The sequence below is a fragment of the Lissotriton helveticus genome, chromosome 9, assembly GCF_964261635.1.
Source record: "Lissotriton helveticus chromosome 9, aLisHel1.1, whole genome shotgun sequence".
Lineage (NCBI taxonomy): Eukaryota > Metazoa > Chordata > Amphibia > Caudata > Salamandridae > Lissotriton > Lissotriton helveticus.
In genome coordinates, this window is record NC_136070.1 from 1,126,426,847 (window position 1) to 1,126,441,069 (window position 14,223).

Genomic DNA, 14,223 nt, shown 5'->3' on the forward strand with positions numbered 1-14,223 from the left:
TTTAGTTCAGCGGAGTTGAGTGGCTTTGTCATTGGCTAGTTACAAGTGACGAGAAATATCATAACTAAACTGCAATAAGTAAATCAGAGAGAGAGTTTTATACAGAGATTTCTGTTGCCATTTATTACTCATATTTTTTTATTTTTATGTCGGAAAATTCAACCAGTGAATATTGGCTTGCAACTCGCGCTTTCCTGATCAGACTCCAAATGTTCTTTTTTCCATTTTTTTTTTTTAAATTACATTTTTCAGCTGTTTTTCTCTACCTACCCTGACATTCTTAAATAGCCATAAGGAGACATGCAGTTCTACATAAAAACTATAAATTAATAAACAACATAATAAATACACTTGGGGACTTATTAGGACTTTGGCGTTGCAGCCTCAGGTCCACCCTTTTGACGCACCGCCAAAGCCATGGTTAGGCAACCTGCCAGATTAGGCTTTTCCTCCTGTCTGGTGGGCTTTTTTTGGCATTCCCATAGCTGTGCCCCTAAACATGGGCACCACAATGTGGACTACAAAAATAGCCCCCCTGCATAAATACGCATTTCATAGAGGCACAAGAGGGCCATGAAGGGTTCCCCTTGTTTCATCTATGCCATGGTTTTCATTGCGGTGGAGCCACCATACAAACTATAGTGGAAAGGATACTTTTAATATGCTTGGCGGGATCACAGTGGTCCCACCAAGCATATTACTGCCTCCTGACAGTCGCAGCACTGCCAGGGAACAGCAGTTCCCTGGTGGCTGCGGCGGGTCAATGGCGGTCCAACCGCTGCACCTCCACGAGTCTGATGGTCCGTGGACCGCCAGATGTGTAATTAAGTCCATAGTGTTTTTATTCTTCAGCAATGTAATGCGTGTATAAAACAATCACTTTTGGTTAGCAAAATGTTTAATTACCTCCAAAACGTCCTTTTCCGGATCCCTCGCTGCAACCCTGTATATTGGTGTGCCAACAGGAATATTTTCTGGAATATAAACCTCAGCCCCTGCAACAAAAATAAGCTTGTTTTAACTGCATGTTTTCATGCCAGTTTTTAAATATCTTTGAGAATGGTTTATCTTCTAAAATTGTATCTTTGAGTGTTGGAAGAGGTTTAATCTCTCCTTACATCTCACACCAAGATGACAAAATTGCATTCTTAAACTGCTCCCTCACATTGATACAAGCAGTAAGGTAATCAACCAGGGATTTTATTAGAGGAGCTTTGTATGCTGAACAAACACAAAAACAAACATATTTTTACCCTTTTCTTACATGTTTAATGGAAAATGGGGCAAAATATATTTTCACTACGGAAAAGCACATGACCAAGAGGATTTCACACTATCTTTGAAGTTCTTATGTGAGAAAAGTCTGTTAACAGGCCTATTGTTTTGAATACATATCTTAGACTTAGAGTTGGTCATATTCGGATGGCTTTGTTGCTCATTTTTAGCTTCTGCTCTTCATGGCTTTCTGTTATATACTTGCGTTTGTACCGCCCAGGAGCATTTTGGTCTCATATTATCAAGCAGGGCGTTAACATTATAGCCGCTTTAGCGGTAGAAAACGGCCGCTAAAACGGCGATAAAGGGCTTGATAATACGCCATAGAGAATTCCCATGGAAGCCCATGTTCACACCAGAACATGGGCTCTATGGGAATTCGCATGGGCATATTATCAAGCCCATTATCGCCACTTTAGCGGCAGTTTTCTGCCGCTAAAGCGGCGATAATGTTAACGCCGATTCTTGATAATATACACCTTAGTGTTCTAAATGGTTGACTTGTAGCAACCACTGCAGTCTTTAGGGGACTCATTTCTCCTTTCAATATCAGCCCTTCATGTGAGCGTATGTGTTTCCTTTCTCTCTCTTCGGTCTCTTCTCTTTTTAATTTTTTAATGAGTGCACAGAAACTCCAACACGTTACCCTGGACCCAGAGTGATTTATTCTTTAACTCCTGCTCCCCCACCCACCACCAGTACAGTCCCATTTTGTTTCTGGACAGCTGGAAAGTGAAATGAAATTAAATGAAATGCATATTTTATTGATAAGTTAATAAAACCATTACATTTTAAAATGCATATAGAAACACTTCATATATTATAACCAGCTAAATGTAAAAGCAAAGCATTTATTAAAAGACTCTATCAATATGGTTAGAAAGTAAAACCTGTCTGCTTTCAGTTAAACCTTTTTAAAAGGGTTATATATAAGGAGCACTGAGTTCAGACCTTTCTAGGTGGCGTTCTTCTTTGCTAATGTCCTGCAGATATTTGGTAAGTGAACTGAGTTTGGTCCCATGCTGCAAGCATGAGCCAGTTCTGGGGCCATACATCAGGATGACTTTGCAATAGTGGTTCATTTGAAAAATATGCTAGGATCAAAAGAGTGAGTTCCATTGGGATTTATTGAGGTACCTAATGGTATCTGTGTCCAATTGGACTCAAGACATGTCTGGCTGTGGAGGTTGGTGTTAGATTTCTCCAATAGGGTTGTTGTGAAATGCAGGAACTTCAGGACTCCTATCAGAAGCTGTGCATCAGTTCCATGCAAACATTCATCTAGGGCTGCGTGGGTGGGTCTGACTCCTAAGCGAATGAACCAGGGGTGCAAGAGTTTCCTTCTGTGCTCTACAAAATGTGGGCACAGGCATTATACATGCATTAATGATTCAAGGGTAGTGCCACACTCCCTGCAACATGAGCAGGCTTCTCTAATCTTCCAGGGTTGAGCGGAGTTTAACAGGAGTAACAGACATCTCCATCTGAGGTATGTTGAATTGTTTCAAGTTGATAGATACATAGGGTTGTTGGGAAGGTGAGGTGAAAGATGACAAAAGTAACTGTACCCTTGAAAGGTTTGCAAAGGCCTTAAAGTTGGATTTAAAGTAAAAGTTATTTGCCGCTGTTTTGGCAATTGCTTTGAGTACTACAGGGCCTTTAGGTGAAGATTGCTCTATCAGTACCACACTGTGTGTGAAGAATGGGCCATGAAAGAAGAGTGACAGCAGTAGCTTGAGCAGTAACCGGTGCTGACTCACGAAGTGTCGGATGACAGAAGCCAAAGTGAAAACAATTGTTATTTAGGTGCATGATCAGTCAAAGAGCAGAGAAGAACAGAGTATGGATACAGAGCTGAGACAATTAAGAGCCCCATCTGGGTCTGTGTATTCGTGTGTGCACATTTATATGTGTCTGTGTGTGTGACATTGTGTCCAGCCATAATAAACAGTATTGCTCCTTGAAAAGCATTGCCTGTTGTCAAGGACAATAGAAGTATAAGCTATCCCCCTCCCATCATAACAGATTAATCTATAGCACAATTGTGTTCGTTCATGTCATAATAGTGCGTATGGCAAAATAATGGTTGTCCTTGACCATTTTGCGCATTTTTGGTCTAGCTGTGGCATACTGGAAGCCATCAGTGACCTATTCAGAGTGTGACTGGTCAACCTCTAACCATCCCTGACCATGGAGGGGGGAGGGGGATCCCATAAAAATGGCAATTCCTTATAGTTGAAAGATAATTCAAGCTTGGTTGGGGTGTCCTATTCTGTGGTTATGTCCTTTGTGCTGGAGAGCATGTGATGCTTTCGCTGTTATTTCATTAATTAGTGAGAGGCATTTAATAGTGATAACATTTATCCTGGTGTTTCTTGTGGTAATCTCACCTGTATTGCTTGGATGCTCAGTACTGATAATCTTGCTTAGGTAGTGTCATGTCTGGTCACTATTTTACTGTGATAAATATGCTTGTTGCACGTGAGGACCTTCCTTGAGCAGAAGTAGCTCTCACTTCAGAAAAGGTTGGAGACCTGGATGTTAGGAAAGGTTACACATTCATTCCATATCAGATCGTTTAGGGGTTTTTTCGGTGCCATTCTCAGCCTGTAGAAATAGCAGCCTCTCTAAGCTCTTATGGTGTAGCGAGGCCCAAATAGGAAAGCCATATAGGCGAGCTGGGACCACTTATGCCCTGAATATCTCCAAGATGCAAGAGCCTTTCGGACAGTTTAGTTGCTTAGTTGCTAAGGTCATGGAAACAATGATAACTAGAGATGAATCCAATGCATGTGATATTGAGGTGATCAATTTATCTGCATGTGAATTGTCTGTTGATATGATTTCTGTACTCAAGAAAGGTTTAAACTTCTGTCCTGTAACGAAACATGATTGGTGCATGACGAAAATAGATCTTTATAAATTTGTTAGAAATCTTAAGTTGAAAATTTTTTTTGCAAATGTGTCAGATAAAGAGAAACAACCAGCAAATAAAGTATTGAGTGATTTATCGATTCAAGAATTGAGAGATACGCAACTTCTTTTATCATTAACTGAAAAAGAGGACGATCCTGTAACTATGTTGAGACTGTTGGAAGATCTAGAGATTGAGAGACTTCAGAGGGAGGGTAGTGGACTCAGAGTGAAATCCAAGTGGACACCTCAACTTATACCTGGTAACACTATTGATGTGTTCTTTAAGATGGTCAGTGCTGACATTGATAAAGAAATTGATATGTCTCGAGTAAAGAGTATTGAGAGACGACAAGATAACCTAACTCAAGGTGAAAGGGAGGCCTTAAAGGAACTCATCAATAACAAGTCTATAACAATACGTAGTGCGGACAAAGGAGGTAATGTAGTGGTTTTAAATACAAAGGATTACAACGATGAGGTCTACTCTCAACTCAATGATACAGAATTTTATGAGAGACTAGTCTCTAATCCAATGAATGATCTAATTGTTAAGATCAACAGTGAAATCAAAGCTTGGTATGAACAATCACTTCTTGATCATGATGAATATCTTTATCTGACCTTGAATACACCAAGATCACCATGTTTGTATACTCTTCCCAAGGTCCACAAATGCCGGGACAAACCGCCGGGTCGGCCTATTGTCTCCGGCATAGGTGGACCGACGGAACATCTATCAGAGTTTATCGACTGTTTCCTCAGACAATATGTATACAATTTGCCATCCTTTATTGAGGATACTAAGCATGTGTTAAATCTATTGGAAGACATAGTATGGGAGGATGGTATGATATTAGTCACTTTAGACGTAGTATCTTTATATACTATCATTGACCACACTCTTGGTTTACGTGCTTTGGATCATTTTCTCAGCCGAAGAGCGGCTGAGTTGTACGATCATACCCAAATGATTTTGCGAATGACTGAGTTGGTACTGAAGAACAATGTTTTTTTATTTGATGGACATTGGTTCAGGCAGCGTCTTGGTACTGCCATGGGTTCACGATTTGCTCCGTCTTTCGCCAACCTATTTATGGGTTGGTTCGAGGCGGAGCGAATCTGGGGCCCAGATGGGAGTGAGTGGATACAACACATCCACTATTGGGGTCGATTTATAGACGACTGCCTGTTAATTTGGACAGGTACAGTGGAGAGACTGAAGGGTTTCTTTGACTATTTGAATGACAATGTATATAATCTTAGATTTACAACGGTTTATGACAGTCAATGTATTACTTTTCTGGATGTGGAGCTGTTTATAGAAGGAGACAAGATAAAGAGCAGGATGTACAGGAAGCCAACTAGCTGTAATGCGATTCTGCATGCTGAGAGTTGCCACCCCAGCAGTCAGAAGAACGCCATACCTTATGGTGAACTGATCAGGGCTCGACGAAATTGTGCTCTTGATCTTGACTTTGACAGGAACTTAGCAGATATGACAGATAGATTTTTGAATCGTGGATATCGACAAGATGTAATTGAGACTGCAGTATCCAGAGCAAAGAAAGTCAAAAGGAAATCTACCCTAATTAGACAAACTAAAGAATCAAGAGCAAAGGATCAGAAGGTTAGACTAATAACTAATTATGGTCTGGGCAGCTCTAGACTTTTCTCTATTTTACATAGACACTGGCATCTTCTTTCTATGGATCAGGACTTGAGACCATATATTTATGAGAGACCAAGTCTGACCTTCAAGAGGGGAACTACCTTGAGGAATATGGTAAGTCCCAGTTACCCTGACAAATTGAACAAAACTGATTGGCTAAACAGTTTCAAAGGTTTTTACAAATGTGGGAGATGTGTTTCATGCAGATGGGCTAAAAAGAAGGTTCAAAAGTTTAACTATAATGACTCAGGTGATTATACGTTGGAATGTTTATCAATTGCAACACTACATTTGTAGTATATGTTATTATCTGCACGTGCGGTAAGATATATGTGGGGAGTACGATCAGGATGCTAAGAGATTGAATGGCAGAGCACTTCAGAGCCCTAAAAAACGGTGACACATGTTATCCGATTGCATCTCACATAGTACAGAACTATGACAACAAAGATCAACACGTCTTTTCCTATCATGGAATTGATCACATTAAGCCTGATCCCCGTGGGGGAAACAGACTTTTAACATTGAGAAGAAGAGAAGTTTTATGGCTGATTAAATTGAAAGCCGTTGAATGTGGGCTCAATGTTGACCACGAATTTGAATTTTATTTAGGACAATAGGTATATGTATATGTCAGGTAGGGCTGAACTAACAACTAGTTATTATATTTTTTCTGATAACATTGACATATTAATACCATGGTCCCCACTCATACACTTACCGCAACCATCTTAGTTACCAACTTAATGATGAAGTAATATTTTAAGTATCTTGTCTCAATATATTGACAGCTCTGGTTTAGGTATAATGTGCATCTGATTACTTATGGAGGTTTATCATACGCTGTGAAAATATGATGATGAATATTGTTCTAAATGATGAAAATCTTTGACAAATCTTTGATAAATACTGTATATAGTATCCACCTACCGCTACCCTGTTTTACCTCTCCGATTCTTTTTTCACCTTTTTGTAATCTGTCTGCTCAATAACTGATTTGTGGAATGGGTGGCTGAGGGTGCTGCGGATGCCCGGGTCGTACAAGCAATGAGTACTGAAGCTTCGTTACTGATTTGAGGACTGGGAAGTTATAAACGGAATTATAGTCAGTGAAATAATATAACTTTATGAAGACCCTCTATGATTATAATATTAGACAATTTTTGTTAATAATGAGAATTAGCATTGTAGGATATGTACTTTGCCTGACCCAAGATGGCGCGCGTTTGTGACATATTGTTGCAGCTTTACATTTATTTTTTAATCGGAATTACATATAATATTACGACAATATGGCATAACTAACAATCGTGTTTTACCATAATGGAAAGTAACATATACAGATGATATGAAACTTTGGATTTTGAAATCACGTGTTCAAAGTTGAATTGCGAATTGTATGACTATTAATACGGCCTTGTTTTTGTGACTAATTTAAATTAGAACGTACCTCTATACATGTTTATTACATTATTGACAAACATAAGTAATGTATTACGGAAATTATAGGTGTGGACAGGAGAAAGAGGACGTAAGTTGAAGCGTAGTATAAATTGCCATTACAAGATGGTGCTGGCGCAGGACGCCACTTTACACGCGAGAGGACTAAGCTAACGGTAAGCAGGAGAAGGGAGAAACTCTTACGTTATCGAGGATAGAAAGACTAGATATCTTAATATTGTGTACTTTATTTACAGACACGTACACGTGTGGCTGATAGAGATAGGATTTGAACACGAAGAGATTAAAACAAATCAAGATTAGGAGGTAAGAATCATAACATTGGAACATCATGTGGTCAAACAGTGACCAACAAAGATAGAATTAACTTTGCAAACAATACATAATTGTGGTAATTGATATTATGATAGTACATATATATGAAATACATATATATTTTTGAAATAATTACAGGATGCTACGTGAATAGATATTCACATACAGTTTGGAGTTCGGTGCTGGATACTAACATTTGGAGGTGAGGGTCTTCAAGACATAGATAACTTATTGCGGGAGGATTGATGTCTTTAAAGACGGTGTACTGATATCTATATTATATTGTTGAGTTAGAGTGATTACTCACTATATTGATACATTTAGTCTCATTGGGCGTGGACCTAGCATCTGTGGCATCACCGGTAACCCTTAGTTAAGACTTTTTGATCGTGATAGAACGATAGTTGTTTATTATAATTTTACTCCATGTTTTAACACAAGTCATTACTGATGAAAGCACGACTTTGGCTTACATGTTCTTTCTTTCAACACTTACTATGGAGTATTTTGTACAAGAAACGGTTTGTGGATGTATCCCTTTCTCTCTCTAGAAAACCTATTGGAGAGTAGAACATAATTTGGTTATATTGTAAATACTGTATATAGGGAATGTTACGTATTGTGGATATTTTGGGTTGCAGCCCTGAGGAAGTCAATGGTCCTACTGACCAGACGAAACACGTGTTGGCTGCATCGTTTCAAATTTTGGATGTATGATTTGGAATACAACTGAAGAAATTGGATATTAAATGGATTGGTGAAAACCATAAAAGACTTTGTGATATTGAACGAGTGCTCGGATGGACAATTTACAGCTTAGAGATAAGTTGTTTCTGTTGATTCAGTCAGAAGGAGCTACAGGCAGATAATGCTTTGCATTAGTGACCGCATTTAAAGTTGTCATATAGCCAGACCCCTAAATAATAGTATGCTTCTGTTGTTGTTATTATTTGATTGTTGATGCTCCAAGTATATCCGGTCTTGAGTGAGCTAAATTTCACAATTTTTGTTTTCGCCAAGTTTTGTTTTAATTTTTTCTTGCTGTTGTAGGAATTGAGCCCTGTTAGGGCCCTTTGAAGGCCAATCAGTGTTTGGCCGAACAATACAATGTCGTTGGCATACCGTAGCAAAGCCACATGCTGCTTGCTTAATTGTGGCAGATAAGTCCTCAAATCAGAAAGGGATGGTAAAAGATCCTCAGTATAGAGTTTCAAAAGTGCTGGGGCTAATTCACAGCCTAGTTTTGAGCCCCGGTTAGTCGTAATTTTTCTTTAAACTGCTGATCCGGTGCCCAGCTTCATGCGAACCCACATGTATGAGTACAGCAGTCATTGCTTTAAGCCGCTGTTCGGGATGCCCCATGCTGGCAGTTTCACCCAGAGAATTCCACAATTCACTTTATCGTACGCTACACTGTAGTCCAGGAAGCAGGAATAAAAAGATGAATTTGCTCTACTGCCTTATTTGCAAGTAAGCTAATTGAGAAGATGTTTTTCAATGGTTTCACAGCCTTCCGGAACTAGAATAGGAGTGGCCAGGGTGTAATCCAGGATTGTGGTCGAGTGAGATGTTACATGAGTGGCCTTGGTTTATAATGCCCTGATCGAATAATGATGACCAGAAGTATTTACCTTTGGTGACTTGGTTCGTGGTTGGAAGTTTCATTGATCAAATTTAGTGCAAGTTGGTTAATTTGATATGCCATAATCTGTAATGCTTCAGATGTCAATATCTCATTAAAATCTTCCATCACTAGCACCTTGTAATCAGCTAGCTTTGTTTGATTTACTCCGAAATTGTGTAATAATATATTCTGAGTAAGTCTTTTCCCAATGGAGTCTGGAGTAATGTACACATAGTAAAGAAGAACTGCTGACGTTTTGTGAAATGTTTTTGCGGATACCAGTTTATAATATGATGGACTCATGGCTTCGGACCATTTGAATTTCCGATTTGATGATATATGGGTTACAAGTCTCTGCAAGCGCTGGCCATGCATGGATAGAAGTACTGCTGGCTTTCCCATAGTGATATAACGTTATAGGTGTATCTCCTTCCTCACCTAACTTTCCTTCAAACAAACTACAGAGAAGATTGTGTGCCAACCCAACAGATTTATATAATTTAGTTTGCAAGCCTCTGACAAGTTCCATGAGATATTGTGAAACATTGAGCTGTAAAGTGCACAACAATGCTCAACGCGTTTCGATCCCACAAAAGAGAGTAAACGCCGTATGAGTGCTGAATAAAGCCACGCGGATTGTACAAAAATTACTCAAATTGTTGAATATCCGAGTTTAAAGTCATTTGGATACCACGTGTGGTGGAATAGATGGGCTTTGTCCCCTTTTTCCAGTGTAAGCATCAAAATATCACAAAAGTGCCTATGCTGCAAGCCATCTGAGGTTATCATGAGTGGATATCAGTTCTGCGTCCTGAGGAGAACCTGCAAAGGATGATGTATGGGGTTCGAAACGCATTGAGCATTGTTGTGGGCCTACTGTCACAATTTAGAAAATTTCTAAATATAGAGTGACTTCAAATTCCAGGGAAAGGACAATTGGTGTAGAAAAAGATATGAACCTGGTGCAAGAAGTCAGGTGTAGGCAGAGACTTATTGTCCAAAACATTAGAGAGCAACTGAATCTTGTTAATTTGTTTCACAGGGTATTGAAATATATTTCCCTTTTGGTAGTGCACTGGACATTGTAAAATAAGAACTGATTTATTGATGTTTTGTATTCATGTTTTTTTTGTGTTAAGTATTTCTTTCATGTATGTACTTGTGTGAAGTGATTTTGTTTGTATCCATTGAAGTGTTTATATTTTTGTGTTGGGGAGAACAAAAGATATTGTTGATCTACTGAATATGTTTTTTTACGTGTGAGAAAAATCCAATATGAAAGTGTTAGTTGGGTGTTGTATAAAGATTAAATAGTGATTGAATTTATTGACTATCGCGTTCTTGGATCCATTTTAGATTACAAAGGAGAGAGAGTCCGTTTTGGAACCTGTGTGTTTGTTGAACTTTTTAAAAGTGGCATTTTCAATATTGTAACCTAAAATTTAACTTCACCATAAAAGTGGATTTTTCATTACAATCCCAAAGACACCAAGCATGACCTGTTTTCCTGTTCTCATTTGGAAATTACAGATTAATAAAGATAAAAAGGTAACTCAAATTTTATCCTATGGGAGAGGTAGGCCGTGCAATAGTGGAAAAGGAATGTAGGTGTTTTTCCAAAGCCGGACATGTAATTATTAAAAGTACATGTCCTACTTTTTAAATGCATTGCACACTGCCCTTTGGGCTCTTTAGGGCCTACCCTAGCGGTGAGGTATATGTATTAAAAAGAAAGGTTTCAGCCCGGCACAAGGTTTATATTGCCAGGTTGAAATGACAGTTTAGAACTGCACACACAAGCTGCAGTGACAGGCCTGAGACAGGTTTGCAAGGCTACTTAAGTAGGTGGCACAACAAGTGTTGCGCATCCTGGGACCGGTTTCAAGGCATCACCCTTCATCAGCCAGGCTAGCTTGAATCCAGTGGTGTAGTGAGGACGGGACCCATGACTGGGCATACCCTTCCCACTGAGGGCGACCTGTTAGAAGCATTTAATTTACAGCCCCTGGGTACATGTTGAACCACTTTACTAAGGACTTATAAGTCAATTAAATATGCCCATTGGGTGTAAGCCAATTCTACCATGTTTAGAGGGGTGTGCACAAGCAATGGTTAGCAGTGGTGAGAGAGCGCAAATCGAGAAAAAAAATTAGAAGTGCACCATATTTACAAGCACGTTGCATTAGTTTAGTAAAGATTACATAAGAGTGTCGAATTTATAGAGTGAAAATACATAAGAGTGTTTAACTAAAATAGAATGCATATATCTGTGTGAAAAGCTAATATAGAAGTGGGTAGAGATGTTAGAATGATGTTGAAATTCCATGTTATGTGGTTGTTGTAGAGGAGAATGTAATACTGCTAAACGTAGAAATGTGTAGGCCACATGGCAGTTCACAGAGAATGAAGGGTGCTGTTATACTTTCACATGATATGGGTTTTAATGTTGTTATAATTCAAAGTATTATTGATCATTGAACTGAAATATATGTTTTATAGAAGTGTTTCATATAACCATTGTGTGTAATGAGTTAGAATACTGTTTAGACTAAGAAATTAAAGGTTTATAGAGTGCACAGGCCCGTTTCATGTAATTCTAATAGGCCTGAATAGATAAGTTCATTTCTTTTGATCTGCATGTGTTAGTTAGAGGAATGTCATGTTAAGCTTAAATTGCAGAGACTGCTCGATGGTTTACGACTTAGAAGATATGGTGGAGGCCGGAATTTGGGGCCCACTGTACAAGTGTCTGTTTGCAGGTGCGAGGAGTTTCCAATCAAGAGAGTGATGAATAGGGTTTTGTTAAGAGAGCCAGGCACAGGCCTGGAGGAGGCTTCAGGAATTTCCTGGGGGGTACCGTCCAGCCGGAGAAGAGCCTGAGAAGCAAGGTCAACGCTAACGATGGGCCCAGAGGAGTATCAGCATGGAAAATGCCAGAACTGACACCACGTGAGGGGCGTCTCTAAAGGGCGTTCCTATTGTAAATGTGATTTTTGTATTAGGGACAGCACCCCTGGGTGGAGTTAGGGCAGATGGTCTGAGGAACCTAAGAGAGCGGATGGGTAGGCAGATAGGATAACTGCGAGACACCGATTTACAACGAAGACTAAGGGAAGTGAGTGATCCTCTTTGGAAGTCACCACGGCTGAAACCTTTTTAGGTTAAGATTTTACTAAGTAGGGATGTCACTTAGTCTAGTGTAGGGACAGTCTAATCTGGATTTTCTTCCTTTCTGTAAATGACTCATAAGCTAAAGCTTGTGTCTAATCTTGCAACTCTGATGATTTTTGAATTGGTTTTGGTGATATTCTTCTGCCGACTAAGAGCATTTAGAAAATTTATGTTTGTATTGATACCAGTATATCTTTTGAACCTTATTTTGAGATGTTTGTATCTCCAGTTAACTTTGGCTTTATAATAAACTTTTAAAACTTATTCGTAGTAAGTGGTTCTTTAGAGTGGTGTAAGTCCTTAACTGATTGACCTAGTAGTGGATTGCCTTTTACTCTATGACAGGTATCAACGGTTCAGTCGACCTGAGTTGGGATCTAGACCTATAGAAATAGATCAGAAATCCAGCCGTAACAGTTGGTAGCAGAGGATGGTTACCTTCTAGAGGAAGGTGATCTAGACTAGGTTAAGATTACCCCAAGGTCCCTAGAGATCGAGAGATGAGCAGCGGAAGAATCGCCTGCCGAAGAAGGTGCTGACGGTGTGAGAGAAAAGCAGCAGGGTCGGACGAGAGTGAGTATAACAAGGGTCATGCGTTGACAGATTGCGGTGTTTTGTGTTGTATCTGTATTGTAATGTCATGCGGAATTGAATGCCTGTAGAGTGAGTGAGAGAGGGTTGTGAGCGCGCGCAACCTGGCTGGGGGAAAATCTTAAGTTCGGGGAAGAGCTTAAGTGGTTCGGGTTTATCGAACATCCAGAGTAGTTGTCGACCAGAGTAAAGGGGGTCATGAGGTACCATTGATCGCCCGCAGGACCGAGATAGGGGGAACGCAAGAGTGAGTGTGTGGGTAACGGACGCAGGTCGAAAGTTACCGTGTGTAAGTAACCTATCAGTTAAGGCGATTGTCTGGACGTATACGGAAAGACATTTCGTCAGTTAAGGTGACAATTACAGTTAGACTGTGGGCGTACAGTCAAGGAAAGTGATCGCTTGGTCGGAAGTAATCATTTTTCAGAGTATGAATGGGACGCATGCATGACCGGTAGACGAGCGGAGAAAGGAGGGGAACTGCTGCGAAGGGGGACGAGTGACGTCAGCGAGAGCCGCGCTGTGATAGGCCGGTTGGTGTGAAGCCGCGCTGTGATAGGCAGGTAGGAGTGACGTCAGCGAGAGCCGCGCTGTGATAGGCCAGTTGGTGTGAAGCCACGCTGTGATAGGCCGGTTGGTGTGACGTCAGCGAAAGCCGCGCTGTGATAGGCCAGTTAGCGAGAACCGCGCTGGGATTGGTGGATTGTCACCAGGAAGTAAACGAACGCGGAGAAAATAGACATTTTGTAGATTTTGAACATGAAGTGTTTTAAATGTTTGAGAGCGATCTTTAAGAGTAAAAGAAGAGAATCTTATTACAGGGAAGAGGCACCGCCAGAGGGTACACCAGCTCACTATATGGCAACGAATGTTGGGTTGCATACTATACTGTGGCTTGATACTTGGAGTAAGATTACAGAAGGGAATGAGGAACTGACTTTTCCGAAATACGGAACGTTTAGACTAGAAGTGTTGCATCAGCTGAAAGCAGTTATGTCCTCATTGAGACCTTTGCCTAGACCAACACAGTTTGAGGCCCTTAATGCGTGGATTAGGGCGGCGCACGACAGGAATCAGAACAGACGCCAGGAAAGGGTAAGGCGATCAGTAAGGGCAGTGCAAGATGCCAAATGGGATGCGGAAGCCAAGAGATGGAGGGTACAGACGATCGAAGTGGATACGTTGTACCCAGTGAGAGAGG

General features: G+C 40.2%; 1 protein-coding gene across 1 annotated transcript in view; it reads right to left on the minus strand.

Moving 5' to 3' along the window:
* Window positions 1–14,223, minus strand: part of LOC144783380 (cadherin-related family member 3-like) — a 567,696-nt gene that overhangs the window by 372,267 nt on the left and 181,206 nt on the right. The window contains exon 5 of the mRNA XM_078662381.1: window positions 907–995. Coding sequence (XP_078518507.1) covers window positions 907–995 — 89 coding nt within the window. The remainder of the gene's footprint in view (window positions 1–906; window positions 996–14,223) is intronic.